Source organism: Amphiura filiformis, chromosome 2 (genome assembly GCF_039555335.1).
Source record: "Amphiura filiformis chromosome 2, Afil_fr2py, whole genome shotgun sequence".
Lineage (NCBI taxonomy): Eukaryota > Metazoa > Echinodermata > Ophiuroidea > Amphilepidida > Amphiuridae > Amphiura > Amphiura filiformis.
This window is the reverse complement of record NC_092629.1, coordinates 12455066-12476194: the sequence shown is the minus strand read 5'-3', so window position 1 is coordinate 12476194 and position 21129 is coordinate 12455066. Positions and strand designations below refer to the sequence as shown.

The 21129-nt window shown below is 38.1% G+C and overlaps 1 protein-coding gene across 11 annotated transcripts in view; it reads right to left on the bottom strand.

The window, feature by feature from the left end:
* The window catches only part of LOC140145892 (adhesion G protein-coupled receptor L2-like), a 217448-nt gene that overhangs the window by 50085 nt on the left and 146234 nt on the right, over nucleotides 1-21129 (bottom strand). For all 11 annotated transcript variants that reach the window (XM_072167599.1, XM_072167605.1, XM_072167607.1 and 8 more), the window contains one exon: nucleotides 19184-19290. In XM_072167599.1, coding sequence (XP_072023700.1) covers nucleotides 19184-19290 — 107 coding nt within the window. The remainder of the gene's footprint in view (nucleotides 1-19183; nucleotides 19291-21129) is intronic.

The window sequence follows — 21129 nt, the reverse complement described above, 5'->3', positions numbered from 1 at the left end:
GGATAAACTTCTTTAACCACATGGGTCCTACTGCCTTTCTTACATCACCCCTGATTAGTTAATTACATGATAATAATCAACTGAGTAACCAATCAAGATCGGATCTTTTAGCAAATTTTAAGCTTAGTGTATTTCAGTCCTATTGACTATTCATACCATGTCTCTGATTGGCTCAATACATGATATACCCCTCTAGGTAACCAATCAAAATAGTTCTTAGAGGCTGAATAATATCCTTTAGTGCCTGTGGGGTTAACCCAAGCTTGTACATAATGACATTTGAATGTTTTGGATTCAGATATGCCCAGGGCCGTAGCAAGGTTGAAAACTATGGGACAGTCATCACATATGTGAGGCAGCCAAAATACAAATATAGGCCTAAGCCCAAATTGAAATAAAGAAAAAGATAATAATATTTTCAAAAAGTGGGGCAGCCCTTGTCACCCCATAAGTTGGGATGAACTCTTGAGCTATTATTGCTGAATGGAGTTTATTGGGTTGGAAGTGAGATCATTCTAATACATAGGCCTATATTGCTGACATGATATAGGCTTGACACTCTGAAGATGACACAAATGGGTCATTCCAGTTGAACTCCTTACACCCCCTATGGAATACATGGCCTCAGTCTCCCACACAGGTTGTGGGAATTTCAAATTGGATTACCTGAATGGGTGACTCCCATTTGAAATCTATATGCTCTGTGAGGAAGATTAAGATCATGTCTCCCATATAGGGAGTATGTATTTCAACTGGAATAGCTCAAAATCAGGATTGCAGGATTGCAGGATATGTTCAGGTTCATGTCAACCTATTTCAACAGATATAATCAAGTTTATGTGACAATCAGCTGTGTCATGTCATAATTCCAGAAAATTGGGAATATTGAACACTCTGTTTGAATGATACAGAGTAAAATCATTTTCTATGTATAAATTTGAAACTACAAAAAAATACAAACTATGTGTTTGCGAACTTAGCTATACTATTGACACAGAAATTTTTCTCCATCCAACCATCAACCAATGTTAATTTTATCAGTGTCCCGATCTGATTCAACTACAGCAAGGTAAAAATAGGGTGCAAAAAAAATTGCACACAGTAAAATAATTGTTATTTTAAGAAAATATCATAATAAGCATGTAACTTTACAACCAAGTATGTAGGGCATGTGAGGATTCAGCAATAACACACTTGTGTCTATGTGTCTTTGGCTCCTGAGCATGTTAGAAGTAAAATCTCCCATGCAATGTCTTGGCAGTTTTGTTTTAAACATGTTCAAAGGTCACAAGTACATCTAGGAAGTTTTGTCTTGCTTATTGATGCCAAGTAACATCTCTTAATTCTCATCACCAACATATCCAAAGTTCATTCTATGAGTGTACACACACCAGGGTTAATGTACTGTGTCTGGAATATCCTAATGTCACAATTAATCCATTTACCCAATTCATATCTAGGCAAGTGGAGCACTATCCTAGTTATTTCCTTCCATATTCACACAAATCCAATGAGACTACCAACCACTGTCATATCACCTCAATACAGTGCACAAAATAAATAAGGTACCAGTTACTAGAGGGCAGGGTGATACAAACGGTACAGGCTTTGGGTTTATGATCGGAAGGTTATACATGTAGGTTTAAAAACCAGTAGTGCACCATGTTACGCATTTCGACAAGGTCCTGAACCAGGGGTTACATTCTTGCATGTCTACGCATCTTGGAACCTCTTACCTTTTGGTTTTGGACAGGTCTTAAAATTACAAGTTGAAATTGACCAACTGCATTCAAAACTGCATGGACCCCTTTAATTTTATGATGCATAAAAGCTAAAATTTTGTCATTGTCGATACAAAAAAGGAACCAATTTTGACACAGAAAACCGAAGATCTTAAGTTCAATTTTGCCAACAATCTTGTAAATTGACTGACACTTACTTATTTTGTGCACTGTATCAACCCAAACTGATGAACCTGTCTGCTCATAATTGGATGATCCATTTCCTCTATTAGGATTACCAACCTTTCCTATAACAAGCAAGAATGAGACATCTCAATTGACAATGACAGTGAGATGACAGGAAGCAGACCTCCACATTCCCTTGCCTCTCCAATCCTCAGGATTCAACTTGAAGCTTTTGACAGTATGGTTTCCTGAATACAATGACCATTATTCAAAACATTCATGTTCTGAATAATATCATTTATAGGTTGGGACAACATTAGAACCAGGAGCAGCAGGCTCGTGTATTGGTTCTGCCCTCGCTTTCCATCAGAGGTCCCGCGTTTGAGCCCCGGCCATTCCCAACAACTTTTTTTGCATATGGTTTCCAGTCCATATTTGCTGTTGTAGGTTTTCCATGGGTCCTCCTGCTTTTAAAACTGGAATTTCTTCCATGATTGTAAAGTTTCGGATCAATTTTCCTATTGAATGATTGAAAGGGGTGCAATGTACTGGTATAGATAATGGCATAAATAGCCTGAGTAACTGAAAGCGCCAAAATCCAAAAACACCAAACAACTTTAGAACCCTACCCCAGCATTGCAAATTAGCAATGCCCAACGTACATCTAATATCAACAGTAAAAATTAGTAGGAAAAATTTAACCTATTTAGGTTAAAAATTCAAACAACATTACACACATTTTTTCCCATTAATTTAAATGGCTGTCTTTGCAAGCTATGACCCAAGTGAAAAAATTTAATTTCCAGAGGAAAAGGTAACAAATTTGAGCAATATGGTGTAATGTGGGTCCCCGGGGCTGGACTGGTCACTTAAACTTCCTGGGCCGGTACGCTAAGCCACTGGCATATCCTGGCATACCAGGATGTGTCCTGTAACACATGGCTTGATCAAGCTTGAAGTTTCACTGTTCTGACTTTCCAGACAGATATTCAACTTCATTTAACTTTCTCCACACGGATGTCGACTGTAGACGACCAGTTACAATTGTTTTTTAAAAACTCCAAAAATTTCAGAATTGTAAATTTTCATGACCATTTGGAATCAGCATAAAATATGCATTAAAATGAGTACAAACAAGCCTGGTATAGAGGCCGTCAGCCTTTTCCGCGGGATCCGCCATCTTGTGGGTACTGCCATTCTGCATGTCATGCGTTAGACATTACGCCCCCGATTACGCGGAAGTCGCAGCGCGTGACGCACCTCTCCAGTCAAGCGTCAACACGGTGATCTTAGCAACAAGGCACTCCGTACCCACAAGATGGCGGCGTTGACGTCATAATGACTACTTCTATTGGTTCACTGGTTCTTAATATATCTCTTGATATTTTGAGACTTTTTATGTTGAAGCCTATGGCCAGCATGCAGCGCATTAAGATGATGCTGAAAAACATTGGGATTGAAGGGGCCAATAAACCAGTGCCATTGCACTTTGATGTCAGGTTGGTGGTTGTCACACTCTGTTTATAATAGGATGTCACATACTCTCTCGTGTGGCTCATGATTCAGTTTCAAAGTTTTTTAAATGATCTTGAGTTTCCTGAATAGGTATTTACTATCAGACCAAAGCAAAACAGTTTTCAGACATGGCAATTTCTTATATTGCTGCATGGGGTCATCTTTGGGTAAAATGTAATATACTTATTAGCCTTATATTGGCATCCACTCTGCAATTCTTTAAAAAATATTTGTCAGATGAGTTGGTTTAACCCAACTACCATCCAGTATATGCCCCTTACTCAAAGGGAGGCAGGAGCATCCAATGTCTGCCCCCCTGTTCAAAGGGAAGTAGGAGGGATACAGTTTTTGTCCATTTTTGTTAAATTTTAGCAAGTCACATCAAACACCTTTACCAGTATTTTGACATGATCTGGTCTACTCAGACTCAAGTCCAAAATTTTGACAATTGAGGTATTACCATTTCTAACTTCAGGCATCACTTTTGATTCACATGTCAAGCTTCCTACTAATGTTGTGATCTCTGGTGTACTTTTTTTATGTTAATTTTCTTATGTTTTTTACTGTTGTTTGCTCCAAATTTTATTATTGCCAACTTTGGTCTGATTGGGTCATATCATGTCACAAATATTGACATCACCATTTTTGTTAAATTTTTAGCAAGTTAATGGGCTATTCCAATTGAAATACACACACCCCCTATGGAAGACATGACCTTAATCTCCTACACAGGGGAGTGTAGATTTCAAATGAAATTACCCATTAAGGTAACCCCATTTGAAATTCACACTGCCTGTGTGGAAGATGTCGTCCATAGGTGTATAAATTATCAACAGGAATGGCCCAATATTGATATAAAATTGGATCGATTGAGCCCATATTTATTGGTCGAGCTATGAGTTTAAAATATTGGACGAGACGTAGTCGAGTCCAATATTTTAAAACTCATAGCGAGACCAATAAATATTGGGCGTAAAGCATCCAATTTTATCATTATTATGTGTTGGATCCAATATTATCACAACTTGGATCCATCAAAACATAATAATGCTTAGATCAGGTCACACATGTAAATTATTATTAAGGAAAGACCACCTGATTTCAAAGGGGGTGCAGATTTCAAATGGAATCACCCATTCAGATGACCATATTTGAAATTCACACTGCTTGTGTGGAAGATGTTGTCCACAGGGGTGTATGGATGTGAACTGGAATGGCCCATTATTGTTAAGATCAGGTCACACATGTAAAATATTATAAGGAAAGACCCCCTAATGTCATCACTACTAAATGGACAGCAGCATGATATCAATCGCCACACAATATGTACGGCTAATAAATCACGTCAAGATCCTGCTGATTACAGATGATTTTTGAAACTTGTCTGCTTTACTGCAACGCAGCCTGCTTGTCCGTCAGACCGGCCTGGGAACTCGATCTCTTGTCACAGACTATCCATTACATGGTGGGTTCAGGCTAGGTGATGTTTTCAGGTCTTCCCACAATGCCATTCAATATGGTAGATAAATTGATAGCTGTAAACTTGTGGATATCACTTAACTTAAATGCGATGCTTCTGGCACGCCGATTACAAGCTGATCAAACAGGTACTTTTTGCTGATACAATGTTGTGTAATGGCTACGCCCATGTACCCCATAGTGAATTTATAAATTCATATTTATAAATATGGAATAAAAAACTGAGCAAAGGATTATGGGATAGCATCAAATCTTCCCTGGTATCAGATTGAACAATCACAACCAATCATCTGACAGATATAGGCCAGCGGTATGAATGGATGGATGGATAGTAGGGTGACAGGAGGCAGTCAGTGTCAATAGAAAAATTGGGCTGTCTATTACAGACAACTTGTTGAAAAAAAAGTGTAAAATCTGCTTTTTTGATTATCCGGATAGCTGCTTTGTTAATGTGACAGTGTTTGGAAATTGTCTTGCTAAGTGAAAGGAAGGACAGTGTCAATAAAAAGTTGCTTGTTATTATGTTTCCAAAGTTAGCATACAATGGATGCCCCCATTGCTAATTTTAATTCCATAATTTGGTGAGGAAGCCCCTCCTACCATACATGTAGTATCACAATAACCATGCAAATAGGGCAGGGTATTTACAATGTCAACTTGGCCTGATTGATGGTATGAAAATGTGACAATGGGCTATTCCATTTAAAATCCACACTACCTCTGTGGAAGATTCAGCTAAAGTCTTCCACAGAGGGAGTATAAGTTTTAAATAGATTAGACAATTGGGTCACTCCAGTTGTGGCAGATATAGGTAAAGCCATAATACAGGGGTAGTATGGGTTTCAAAATGATTAACCGTGACCAGTTACATTTGAAAAACAAACTCCCTCTGTGGAAGATATTTCCAAAATCTTCCACAGGGGTAGTTTGAATTTCAAGTAGAATAGCCCAATAGCTGTGTTTACATGGTCGGATATATGTCCCGCAGAACTTGGTCGGTGCAAGTTGTTAGGAGTATCGGGTGCAACTCAAAATGTGAACACCACTAATACCGTCATTCAAATTTGATACAATTTCTTGTTCCTGGGTGTCATTCATTGACCTGATTACATATGGCAGCCATTTATGCTTACAACTTCTTTGGTCTTCAACCTCCACTTTAAAGCCACTTGACCGCATCAGTTAAGAATTAACCATCCGCCTGCATATGTTGAGAATTAAGGTAATGGTAAACAAATGCATCCATACACCGAAAGCTTGGCACTGTATCATTACTCACAATCATAGACACGATTTAGCAATGAAATGATAAGGTGTCTGTTTATGATTTTAACACAGTTGTTAAACATTGTGATATCATGGCTGAAAACTGATAGCGAGGTACACTTTGGCCTATATTAATCACACACGCAACATTTGAAGACTGCACGATAAACTTGCAAAGTATTAATACTTGACAAAGTGCCATCTTGATGTGAGTTATTGATCCACAATAAAATCACATACAGATATCGTTGGTTCAAGTTATGACAGATATGCATCTCTTTTGATTCACATATCAAAGGTCAAAAGGCAATCATGGTTGATGGTGTAATTAAGAACCGGTGATTTGTGTTATCCACTCTACCACACTTGCCCTCATCAACTTATTCAAGCAAAGATCAGATACACATAAAATTTTCATTTTAAAGGTCAAAGTGCAATTAAGAACCAGCGACCCAGCAACAAAGAGCCACTCAGCCACTGCTGCCACCTTGGTTACTGTCAGTGGCCACTTGTCCAGGCTGTTTAGAATACTTTAAGCGGAAGTGGCATGACAAGATCGATCAACAACCTTTCAACCATTGGACCAACTTACTGCAGTGTGGCAATCAATTTCTCCTTGAGTTATAACTTGTGAAAAGTATAAAGAACCCAAGCCTTCTTACTTACATGGTGTAAAGTTCAGGATTTAAGTTTTAAGTCAGTTCCTGGCAATATGACAGCTTTCGTTCTGGTCACTTAATAAGATCGGACAGAGGGCTTATATGGAGTGGTCAGATTCTTACTGGTCACTTCTGGTCATCACTTAAAGGGAGGAGGTTTGACCCAGACTTGTCTTTCAGATCTTGTTGTGGGCTGTTCTCAACTGGGATTATAGGAGAACTATTTCTAGTAATATTCCTTGTGGTCATTATAAAATTTCAGACTGTCCATAGGATGGTCAATTTAACAATTTCTTTGAATAGAAGTATATCCTTTGCAGTAATTATCAATCCAGTCATGTTCACATTTTGAGTTACACCCTGTGTAAACTTATGCTAACATTGATAAAATTCCACTACTCCTACCATGTGTCCACACCTAGCCTACTCGTAGCACTACGCCGACTAGTTCCACCAAGCATTAACATCTGGTGGGCGTAAACATCGGCTACCACAGTACTTCTGATGTTTCTGTGACCTTTTTCAACCAGGTGAAAGATAATTTCTGAGTTCTACCAAAAAAGGTGAAACTTTCACCGGGTGCCAGGCGTAGCAGTGTTCACATTGCAACATACGCCTGGTGGAGATTACACCTAGGTTGCTACTCCTGACTTTTATTTTATTTTACAAGACGGGAGTAAATTGTCAGACATACGCCTGGTGGAACTTACGCTGACCACTCCTAGCAACTTGCACTGACCAAGTTCCGTCGGGCGTATGTCTGACTATGTGAACACATGCTTCTGTAAGAGTATATGGGTGGAAAAGTTTGATTCCTGTAGGCTATACTCATTTCATTTGAGAGCAACTTTACAGTTACAAGAACATTTAACTGCATTGAGCCAATCAGAGATGTGGTAAGAAAGTCGATAGGGCTGATGGGGATTAATTAAGCTTAAAAGTGCTAAAAGATCAAAAAGCTTGATTTTGATTGGTTACTCACACAATTACATCACATAATTAACCAATCAGAGGAACTTTAAGAAAGCAAGTAGTACCCATGGGGTTAACACATTTCCCAACTGTTCATCCTTTTCCAGACTAGCAATAATTAGCACAGGCCTGTTGCGAGAGATAAAATCAATCACAGAAATACGCTTTTTATTTCCAAGAGAACCCTGGGATTTTCTACAGAGAATTAATGCCCTAATAAGATGACATTTTCATGTTATGAGTTTCATACATTGCCACTGCTTGGTACGATGGCCTGATTCCCATAACCTGTGAGGGTAACATTGCAACATGTTAGTTGGCTATTTCAGTGGAAATCCATACACCCCCTGTGGAAGGCAAGACCTAAATCTCACATGCAGGGAGTGAGAATTTCAAATGGGGTTACCTGACGGTGACTCCATTTGAAATCTACACCCCCTGTGTGGGAGATTCAGTCCATGTCTTCCATAGGGGGTGTATGGATTTGAACTGGAATAACCCATGTTCCTCATGATGCTCTCAATTCCCTACAGTGTCAGGTTTGAGAAACAGAAAACGACATTTCCAAAACTATCTTGCTGAAAATAAACGGTTTATACTTAAGATTGCACACCTTTTGCTGTTGCTAAGCAATATTTCTTGATTTTCGCGATGGCAGCCACAATGTCGTTACTTGAGGAAATTGTTATGTATGATGGCTATTACAAAGTCAAGGCACTTACTGGTACTCAAGTTCAGAAACTTATTGCAAACTTATGCCTTTCAAAAGTTACACATGACAAAATAAACTTGTGTTGGGCATGGGACGGTCTGGTGAGCATGGACAAGGATCTCCAACATCCTCATGCATCAGGACAAAGTTATTTGACCTCAATTTGATTGCACACTCAAAGAATGACCTTTTAATGTGTTGGGTACACAAACTCATACCCTCACAACACCGAGGACAATATTGGAGCTATGCTTATTAAATAGAGGTTATGACATATGTCATTTGAGATGAGACTATTCTGGCTAGTGACACTTGAGGAAATCATCACGCCTGCTGTCTACTGCTTGGTCAAGGCGCCAAGTGGTACGTCCAATTGAAGGATCAGATCATCAAAGAAGAGATTGAAGAAACGTTGAAACAAGATAGTTAAATTGCCACTGTTCTTTGTGTGTCTGTGATGGTTTCAATAAACTGAGTATCCAGATACACGGCAACACATGGTATTGACCATTTGCATCTGGTTCTAAAGACATATACTTAATTGAATAGGACATCTAGTTTAAGACCAAACAGGTGCTTACAATAAGATGCTCACACTTTAGGCCTATATCAAAATGCAGAAAACATATCTCTTTATATTACTGAGGGACAATAAAAACTAGATTACCACTGAATACCAGAGAGGCAATTTAACTCCAAAACTGGGGCTGTGCTTATAACCAGAGCGGGGCTAATACTTGTATTTTAAACAATCTTCCCAATTTGTATAACATTCATGTTACGCCAGTAATTTCTATCATCTATGTCAATATTTTATGTATAAAATTTGATCTTAAATGTGAGAGCACAGCAGCGATTTGATTTAAGAACTGTTTATGTTACCAAAGATAGCAAACATGTACAATGGATGCCTCCATTGCTAATTTTATTTCCATAATTTGGTGAGGAAGCCCCTCCTACCATAAAAAATTAGTACAGGGCTTATTATTACAGAGTGCACCCTTGTTTCCAGAATGCTTTGAAAAATAGGAGTTATGATAAGTATGGATCTTGATTGAGATTAGCTATTAAGAAAGTTTTCCTGAAGTTAAAATCATTCCTAATGTATGAAGTGACAATCTGCTCAAGCCAAAGAGTCCCGACTCAGAATTGCCATATGCGTAAAGCTATGGTTAACCCGCCATATTGGTTTGTCAAGCATGGATACCAAAATAGTGCACCACAAGTCTGATATCGAATCATAACTTGCATCTTTAAGCTTAAGCGTACAAAAATTTGTGCAGTATTTAGCTGCATTGTCGGCACAATATACTATTCAAGAACGTACTTCCAAACCAAACTTTACTGGGTGAATAGTAAATTAATCTGGAGGTACACTATTTTGCCCTCAATGAGCGGTTTTCTTTGGATCTAATCTCTTGACTCAAATCCAAAACTCTTTGTCAGATACTTCATTTCTTGGCAATAAATCACACTTAAACCAACAACTATCTTTCTTCCTTTGTTTGAACACGTGCACACATCTGCACAGAACCTTTTTTAGCTCAAGTCCACCAGGAAACCATGTTTAATGACCGTACCACGAGGTGACAAAAATAAACAAACCAACAAATTTCCTCCATGTCCATAACTGGGACAGATCGTGTACAAGAACTGTACATCCTGAAACCATACATCAACATCAGACACTGGAACAACAGCTTAAGTGTTAAATATTACAGGTTGATCGGTTAACAACTAAGTACGAATTTCCCAAAGATTGTAATCCGACCCGCATTGGAATAATCCATTCTGGGCGGACCTCCATGTAGTACAACGTTGCTTTCTTACGGGTCTGATAATTCCCTATATCCAGATGTTGTTCAGTGTTTCATATGAGGAACAAGCCTTCAAAACTAAGTTGCCTAAAACTGTACCTAAATTTGAGGGACTTAACACAGGATTTATCAATTTCCACAACAGGTGATAGCTCGGCATAGTATGGGTGGACCTTCATTTGCCCAACATTAGCCTATTGGATAATACTATCATCCCTGTAAAGACAGTGGATATAAATTAACAAGACTGGTTGTGTAACTAGTCTTTAAGTAAGCTTAAATGATTATCTAAGCTAGAGAGGGATAGTCTTAGACATCATTGTGATTCATCAAACCCATTTTACCGCATACCAAGTGAAGGTATTAATTTGTAGGGAGTGAGTTGTACACCATGTAATAGGGTTCATGCTGGATTTATTACTCTTGCTTTGTCAGCTTTCAACTATTGTACCCACCCAGTTTCAATTAGATTTAATCCATCATGGTGGATTTTGATATACATTTTTATAGAAACTTGACAATCCATCTGGCAACACTTTAACTTGACACATTACGACATGTAATGACTCGATGGTGGGCGTAATGGAAAACTTCCAATCGCTATTTTCATACAAGAAACATTGATTAAGTTTGCCTGTCAAACTTCGCATCTGTGAATGCATTGGGCTATTCCAGTTAAAATGCACACAACCACTACGGAAGACATGACCTTAATCTCCCACAGAGGGAGTGTAGATTTCAAATCAAACCGCATTTGAAATTCACACCCTGTGTGGAAGATACAGGTCACATCTTCCAAAGGGGTTATATGGATTTCAACTGGAATAGCAAACTGTAATTTACAATTAGGTCTACCAGAAATGGGTGATTCCATTTGAAATTCACACTCCCTGTGTGGAAGATTAAGGTCATGTCTTCCATAGGGGGTATATGTATTTCAACTGGAATATCCCATTTACTTAAACCCCTAAATGTATCAATACAGGTTTGAGTTTTGAGTTCAGACTTGGTGAGAATGCTTTACATTGTAGCAATGTTATATTATTTTACCATCATAAGACTTGTCTAAAACACAGTAGGCGATTTATTGTGAGCTATGCCACACACAAAGGCCTCAGCACACTTAACAGAAAAATCTAACCAGTATGGCTCAAGATACACCATATTAAACCATTTAGCATCATTCAGAAAACATAGCTCTATATAGGCACAGAACCCTAATCAGCCTACAGTTAGAATTAACTATCACAGCCAGGACTGGCTCTCTAACTTTCATATATGTAAATCAAGACAATAAGCAGTTAGTTCTTTGCCCAAACGCTACAATCCTGGGGAAAAATGTTGCCACACCAGAGCGTAAACTGGCCAACATCCTTCCCCATTGCAGTCTGCCAACATTGAAAAATGGGGGTGGGGAAGGGGTGACTGTAAGCTGAATGTGCATTTGCAACTATTAAACAAAGACAATGTAGTACTATCACACATTTATCTCTGACTGTGTGATTTTACCACCAGCACGTACTGGTGTGGCAATGAATTTCCGCCAGGATTGTAGCCCAATTCTTAATGAGAACAAATATGTGCCAGGGCACGAACTTACATTGCCACTAAAGCACCTTATCGATTGAGTTAATTTAACTAAAACTAATCTGTTATCGAAAAACAGAAATAGACATTATGCGTAATTTCCAGATCTGTAAATTGAGTAGATTAATTTGGTCATCAATTTTTTATTGTGCACAATGAAATCATTTAGTCCTAATCTCTCATTAAGATATGAAATTAGTTGCTTCCTTATGGTCATAGTAATCAGATTGCTATGGTCAGACAATTTAATGCTCTGCGTGCTAGGCTTCAACATAAAAAGTTTTGAGATATTTTCTCAAAATATCAAGAGCTATCTTAAGAACCACTGAACCAAAACTATGCTTGTTTGTACTCATTTTAATGTATTTTTCATGCTGATTCCACACATGGTCATCAACAATTACATATCTGAAATTTTTGAATTTTCAAAACTAAATTTGAAACTTGTCGTCTGCAGTCGACACCCCCATGGAGAGAGTTAAAAACGCGTTCAATGCAATAATTGTGAGCTGACAGCAGAATTTTAAAACGCGGATTTCTGCATTAAAGCGGAGATTTCACAGCCCGAGAAAAATAAAGAAATCAGATATCCGACTAAAATCAGAGATCTCACATACCTGCTATATAGCTGCATTACCAAACAATCAACAATAATTACTATATATAGGTCGATATGATCATAATATTTTATGTCTATTTCATAAAACATATAGCAAATAAGTCACTAAGTATGTGTAAATTGCTATCACCAGAGTTCGTAAGTTATGGTTTCCGAATTCAATAGCCTTACTCATGCGATAATTGAAATTCTGACGTTCTGTTTCATACTTTTTATGCTATCTTTATTTTGAAGTCAGATTTTGTCTTTCTCAGATTGCTTTTACATTTGCCATTTGTCCGCTTCTTTCAGAATTAAGAATTTTGATCAATTTTAGGGTGCTGTCTTTTGACAAAATCTCTGATAATCTATTTTTAGAAATAGTCAAGTAGGTCAATGACCTCTACCCTTCCCATCCATGCACTTTAAGCTTTGCAGATTTGTTCTAATCAAATATAAGTAACAAGCTATAACAGGTGAAAAAGCCTGATTCATATTGCATTTATATAGGCCCACTTCAAATCAAAGCCAATTTAATCTAGCAAAGCTTACTCACGTCAAATCAATTGATCATGATGGCTTGTGAGAGCGTCAACTTTTGTAAGGTTGTTCACTCAAAATTATTGAATGAATGCTTAAGAATCACCGTATTTTAGGCCATATGACCATTATGTTTTTGACACACTATCTAAACCATAAAGGTAGTTTTATCTAGCTATGGATTAGCACTGTCACACAAACAATTGGCTAATCATTGCTTGCGAGATTACCCACTTTGAAGCAAATGAATATGGTTGTTAGCTAAAAAGAACTGAACCTGTAGGAGGGGTAAATAGTCGATTTCTGCTGGGCCATATTATTATTTTGTCCATTTGGTAACATATTTTTTTCATTTCAAAAACATGTTAATGAATATACTTATCAACCAAGAATGTAACTATATCCTGTAAGCTTACATTTGGGAACTATCATCTAAAAACTAATCACATGACCATTCCTTACTTTAAATTTTAAGTATAAAGTACAAAAAGTATACTGCTTAATCATTGTAACTCTAGACAAACACCATCTTATCACAAAATCATATCTAACCCCTACATCAAGGGACAGCTGATCACCCTGCCCAATTCTGACGACATTATCTCATTCACCCTACCATGACCCATAATCTCAACCCTTACAAGACAAAAAGGTGCATATCTCACCAAATATGCTTTTGTCATGCTTTCTATTCCCCTGGGTTTCTGAGTTTATAGATGAAAAGGAGGTTTCTTTTAATAATGTAATCTCTTTCACCCCATGGTGACCCATCTCAACCATTACAAGACAAAAAGGTGCATATCTCACCAAATATGCTTTTGTCATGATTTCTATTACCCTGGGTTTCTGAGTTTATAGATGAAAAGGAGGTTTCTTTTAATAATGTAATCTCTTTCACCCCATGGTGACCCATCTCAACCCTTACAAGACAAAAAGGTGCATATCTCACCAAATATGCTTTTGTCATGATTTCTATTACCCTGGGTTTCTGAGTTTATAGATGAAAAGGAGGTTTCTTTTAATAATGTAATCTCTTTCACCCCATGGTGACCCATCTCAACCATTACAAGGCAAAAAGGTGCATATCTCACCAAATATCCTTTTCTCAAGCTTTCTTTTTCCCTAGGTTCATACATATTGATTGATGGAAAGTAAGAGGATTGGGCAGGAAAAATCTCCTTTGTGTCTTTGGCCCCTGAACATGTTTAAAGCAAAACTGCCAACAAGTTACATAAGAGGTTTTGCTTTAAACATGTTCAGGGGCTAAAGGCACATAATAAGTTTTTTTCTGCCCAACGAAGTAATGATGCTCTCTCTTTCATCCCATCATGACCCATTATAACCATTACAAACAAGGCAAAAGGGTGCAGATCTCACCAAGTATCCGATTCTCATGCATTAGTTGTTTTTTTTCAATCAAAACTTCTGAAATCTGACTTCCTACTTCACTCTCCTATCTTATCCTATAATGGTCTAGATACCATTTGCTAGCCTGTGTCATCACTAGATTCCATCCGCCAGACGTGACATGCATGAATCCTGTGATGTCCAGCAATAACCCATGCAAGGAAACCTCTCCCTGGAATTCCTCCCTTCCTTTGGAAGATTAGAAACCAGTTTCAAATACAGAAATTTACACTTTAAGAATGGAAATTTATATTTCTTCCCATTTTGTTGATTTTCTTTCTTCTCCTACACTGTTTTGCCATATGTCAGCTCAGTGCAAATACCCTCAATCAAATCATTCCAAACCTTAACCCCAACAGATTTTTTGCTATCGGTAGGGAAAGAAGAAATGAAAAAGGAGAGAAGATGAACAAAGAAGTCACTTGATGATCTGAGTTCAAGATTCACTTGCTTCAAGTGAATCAGGCTCGTTAAAAAACAGTAAATGTGTATACATCTTTTATGCATACATGATGCAGTGATGACTTGGTGTAATTCATTCATTCATTTCATTCAGCTGCGAAGCAGGCAACTACAACGTTTCTCCATGTACTACGATTAGAAGCCAAAGCGGTAATGGCATCTGGCAGTAAAAAGTTGTCAAACTCCCCCAACAGTTTTTGTACATAAGACAAGTAGGATGTTATTTGCCTTCCAGGTCTTCTCTTACTATGCATATTTAGTATGCACTTTTATCATATTATAAAGAATCAATTTTGCCCCAATATGGCAGAAAATTACAATCTGTTCATGAAAAATTAAAATAAAAAAAACCTATTTCAGTTTTGAATGCCCAAACAAACTGCACTGTAATAAGAAGACTCATTTATATTTGAGACCGGTTCCTCTGTGCTGTTCCTACACATAGCCTAGTTGCAATGACTTGAACATTTTTTGACTATCATGAATCTAATTGATTGTAACCGATTTAGACGCTCTAAATCTTGACAATTCAACATATTGCCTTGTGGCATAACACACACAGTTGGCACAACAAATAAAACAATTTCTGATGTCAATGGCCCTATTCTCATTTCCTTACCCCCTTACAGTATGAACAAAAATAGCCTCATGACCTGTTGCATAGTTCAATTGTATCTATTCAACAGTAATAGCTCAAGAGTGTACCTCGAGTTGTGGGGTATGAGTTTATGTACCCAATATTTTGCAAATTTGTGATGTGAGTGTACAAGTATATGGTGATCAAGAACTGTGCCATAATAGATGAGCATATTGAGATCCAATATAATAAGCATCCATGGGGAATCACCCTCCTTGTAGTTTTTTGCTGTGAGCCAATCGACTGCTCAGTGCCATTAGTGGGTAAGTGCAATAGCTGCCCTGTGAACATTTTGCAATTTACACAGAGTATATTGTACTCATCCACATGGCAGCTACACATGGCAGCTATTGCACTTACCCATTTCTGGCACTGAGCAGTCGATATTCTAAATATGTTACATCGGAACAAACATGGTCACACGGTGTTATCCATGTTATTACATCAACTTAACCCTTCTACATGAACAATGGCATGTGAGCAAGTTGAGACCACAGAATTAAAGAAATTACAATTTCTTGCAAAAATGTTACATTTTTCACTTCCAAGTTTAAAATATTCATTATTTAAATGAGTACACACTTAAAACTACGGGGTCAAAAAATGACCCAAACGGGGTCATTTTTGACCCCAGCATAGTTATCAACTAAACACCATACCACTAACGGGGTCATTTTGACCCCATTGGTCGGGGTCATTGCAATGACTACGTATTTGGGTCAAATAGTAACCCCATTGGGGTCAAAATATATTACCACATTTCGGGGTCAAATGAAATGACCCCTTCAAAAGGGTTGCCTTATTGGGTTACTTAATGACCTCATTTCGGGGTCAAATGAAATGACCCATTTGAAAGGGTTGTTTTATAGGGTTACTCAATAACCACATTTAGGGGTTGTTTGGATTTTTTAGTAGGCCTATGGTCATGCTGGTCCCACCAGGACATAAGTGTGTTTCTGCACAGAGAAAGCATTACATAAACAGCAAACTGCAAAATGCATCTGTGTATCACACTCACACACAGTCAGTCATCGCCTATGACAGTTCACGTATTATAAGCTTACATGATATAAGCTTATAACAACTGCAGCCAAGACACCAGCCACGACAGCATGAAATTGAATGAATCTGCGTGCATAGACAAGGGTCTATGCATCCTTGCAGTCTCACTTTTCAACTAACTTTTCATATTCCATCATGCAGACAAGCACACACGACAATCCGCTGAGCTGCACAATCAGAACAAATATGGCGCTGATGTGACCACGTGAGCCGATGCACACCGTGTGTGCAAATAGTTCAAATGCAAGTCATTATAAAGTTGACAAATTTGGTAACTTCGGTCAAAAAATTAGTTTTATTTATTAATCAACAAACATTAATTGCAGCTCATGTTTAAACTCATTTATGAATTGAGATTTTCAAAGCGGAAGATTGAAACTGATATCAATGCGCCGACGGTATCGGCAAAATGACCACTAAGTTTTTGACCACGTTCGTCGTGGCTAAAATGACCTCGTGAATGTGGTCAAATTAAAACAGTACAACCCCTTGAAGGGTCAAAACAACCCCAAACGTGGTCAATTCAAAATGACCACGGAAAATATAACCCCGTAGTTTTTAGTGTGTACTTACATGTCTACTATTGAGGCAACTGTTCATGAAATGGGATATTCCAGTTGTAATCCATACACCCCCTATGGAAGACATAGCCTGAATCTTCCACATAGGGAGTGTGAATTTCAAATGAGGTCTGATGAGTGACTGAAATCTACATCCACTGTGTGGGAGATAAATGTCACAGGGGTGTATGGATTTCAACTGGAATAGCCCAATAGTCCCAAGAACTAGAAGCAGAATCTAAGAATCCACATTGTCTGGTGAAATATGCAGCAGTTGTGCATATATTTCAAATTTTAGCGGAAATGTCAGGGGAAAAAAAGGATTTAATTTGGGAAAAGTGAGATGTCTGCCGCACTCATTATCACTATCACTGGATTTCTTTTTTTCGTTACAAATTTGCAGAAAATCTTTCTTCTTTTCCTTCAATTTTGACTTATAGCTTTGAACTAAACATTTGAATTATTTTGGTAGCTGCAATACTTCCATTTTAGAGGAGTTCAATCACTGGGATACACATCAGCTTATAGTGGTCGTAAGGCAAACATTTCCTTCAGCATGCAAGTCATGCATTGTATTTTATCAAACTTAAAGTATCCCAAATGCAGAGACCCTAGGCACAAATAGAGTTTTCATTGTTGGAGGAGGGCACAAATAGAGTTTTCATTGTTGGAGGAGGGCTCAAAATGAGTTTAATGATCAAGAACATTTTGAAGTTACAAGTTAGGTGCAATAAACCTAAAAAACACTCAAGAAGACATTGTGTGTCATAGGAGTATAGTAAACATGCATGCATGCATACTTGAATTTGAAAAAAAAAAATGTTAAGTAATCATAATTCTAAAGTCATCATTGTATGAATTCCATTGACTATATATGCTCTTTATGTCCAAAATTTGCATTAAGAATATTTGAAGGAGCATGTTTTATTTATTTACATGTGACATGTTGCAACTGAGGCTGTCCGACTGCCGTTCGTCCGCTTCTGTTTCACTTGAGCTTTGTCCGCATTCCGCAATTCATCGTCAGCAGATTTCAAATAGGTTGATCATGCATTGGCTGCGCCTCTCACACTGATACTAAATGCTGATGACATCCTACATACATTCAGAATGAATCTCATGGCTGTGTACATTTATGGATGGTCTGAGACTTTGCCTGAGAATTCTACAGGATTTTTGCTACATAGTCATGAGAGAGATGTAATTAACATTTGTATCTGTGAGAAGAGCAACCAGAGGCTGTGGAAACAAAACTACATAGACAGAAAAATATACAGACCATTAACCAACAGGCAAAGTTCCTTCTGTTTTGTATGCTGAGAATTCTTGCATATTCATGAGGGCTGATCGTTTGAACGCCTGTGTCTAACAAATCATGCACACATCGTTTGTGGCTATCATGGAGCTGTATTAGGGTTTATTATCAGCTCTACCATGCCTATGTATGTTTACCAGAAAGATGTCGAAACTGCTTTGAAAAAACAACTGTGTGACAAGCGCAGAATGGGTGTCACATTTTCGTATGTGTGCTACATGGAATAATTGGCCCTAATTAACAGATGATGCTGTACTTTGCCTGTTGGTGAATGGTCTGCATATATTTTTAGTCTATGTAAAACTAACTAAAATGAAAAGCATCATTCCTTTCACAAGGAGTACATCCTCGCCATTAACATTTGCCTTCTTTGTGACTTGTACTGTTGGCAACCGTAATCCCCAGATTGCAGCCAATCAGCAGCATGCCACAATGTAACTAAAGGCATTGCATGCTTAAAGTATACTTTTTTGTGTGTAAAAAGAATCATGCTTTATAATATACCATCAAACCCCATGGCATGGTTCACCAACCCTAACAAGTGCGTATTGTTGCAATGACCTTGTGGCAATCGGGTATCAAAACTCATTCTCTACATCACAAGGTCAAATTTGAAAACCATACTGGCAAATGTAGGTTACTGAACCATGCAAAGGGAATTGATGATATTTTGGGTCATTGTACTTACGAGTCTGGTGATGTTCTGCACCCACACAGACACACAGGCACTGAGATCTGGCCCTGCCTCCGGCCACCATCTTGCTGGCACCCCTTCACAATGCCATACTGCATAACCTGCAGAAAAATAAAAATGTCAAGAAGAATACATGAATAATTATGACGAGTGTGATGAAGAATGATAATATGAACATAATGCATAACATGCAAAGATAGAATTGGCAAGATAGGATAACAGGGTCATAGCAAGCGGCCACCCCACATTTTGAGAAATTTGTTATGTTTTCTTTATATCTTTATTTCAATTTGGGCATATATTTGTATTTTGGCTGCCCTACGTTTGTAATGACTGCCCCACATTTTTACAACCTTGTTATGGCCCTGTAATAGAATGAATTTGTATGTTGTTAAGTTTTGATGTGGCATCTAAACTTTAAAAACATAAACTTGAAACATAGACACTTGTAAGTCTTGTACACACCAAGTCACCAACACACACTACAAAGACCCCAGTTCCAAATCATGCATATTCAAGTTTGAACTTGAAACACAGAGACTTGTACATACCCACACACACTCCTTCTAAGAACCCGGTTTTGGGATCATGCCTCAGTTTATTAGCACCAATTGAGCAAAATAATCTACAACTTCAAATACACTACCAGATTCCTATTGAGGCTGCCAGCAAAGGTACACCACCGTCACCAAGTAACGTCACCAAGGTACTTGGCTGGTACAGTCCAGTACCATAGGACTACCAGTATAGTAATAGTGCAGTACCACTCCAGTGCAGTGCCACTGCTGGTGGGTCCTGCACTGCGCAGTAGCAGCATTACCCCTGTGTGTACCAGACCGGTACCTTGGCGATAGTGTTCCTGTGCAGGTGGCCGCAATATTGTAGTTTATAGCCCAATTTAAGTTCACTATCTGGGACCCAAAAGTATGACAATATTTCAGTTCAGAGAAATCAGTTCTCAGTTCCCAAAGTCTGACATTCTGCATTACACACCCCTACAAAGATTTAAGTTAAGTGCCCACACGGGAATCTGTGTCAGAAATGTATTTCACCATTCTATAGTAACATGAATAAGTTAAAAGCTAGTGCTCGGTCAAACTGACAGTTTTGTAGTAACATCGCCAATACATGCTATTGACATTGTAAGCCAAACTTCATACAACTTGACTTCGATGCTACATCAGCATGTAATGTCAATGTCACAAATTACAGGTGGTAACAATGGACTATTCCAGTTGAAATCCATACGCCCCCTAAGAAGACATGGCTAATCTCCCAAACGAGGGGGGGGATTTCAATTGGAGTCGCCAATTTAGGCAACGCTATTTGAAATTCACACTCCCTGTATGGAATATTTAAGGTCATGTCTTTCACAGGGGGTGTAGGGATTTCAACTGGAATAGCCCATTGTCATTACCTATGACATTGACATTACACACCTATGTGGCATCAATGTCAAGTTGTATAAAATTACATGACATGCTTTTTTCTACCTTAGCAGTCTTCTTAAAATTTGGCTTACAATGTCAATAACATGTTTTGGGATGGCTATGTTACTATAAACTGTCAGTTTGACCAACCGAGCACTTTCTCTATTGGATGATGAAATACATTTGTGACACAGATTCCCAGGAATCACCCAATCTCTTGCTCTATAACATTTACCTGGTTATGTGGCCTAAAAATACTAAATCCCCAAACAGTAGCCCCTTGTTATTAATTGGGAGTGATAAGACAACTGAAATTTCCCAGATGGAAGTGACCTAAACCATATCATATACCTTGGCATAAGAAATCATCAATGTTGCTATATCACTAGTAATAGACATGTAAAGTAGGTAATGGGGCTACCGTTCTTTCTTTCTTAGTAATAGACAGACAAATGTATTTTTTTCTGTTCCAATTCATGATTATGCGACTGAGTTGTAGAGATGCAGACA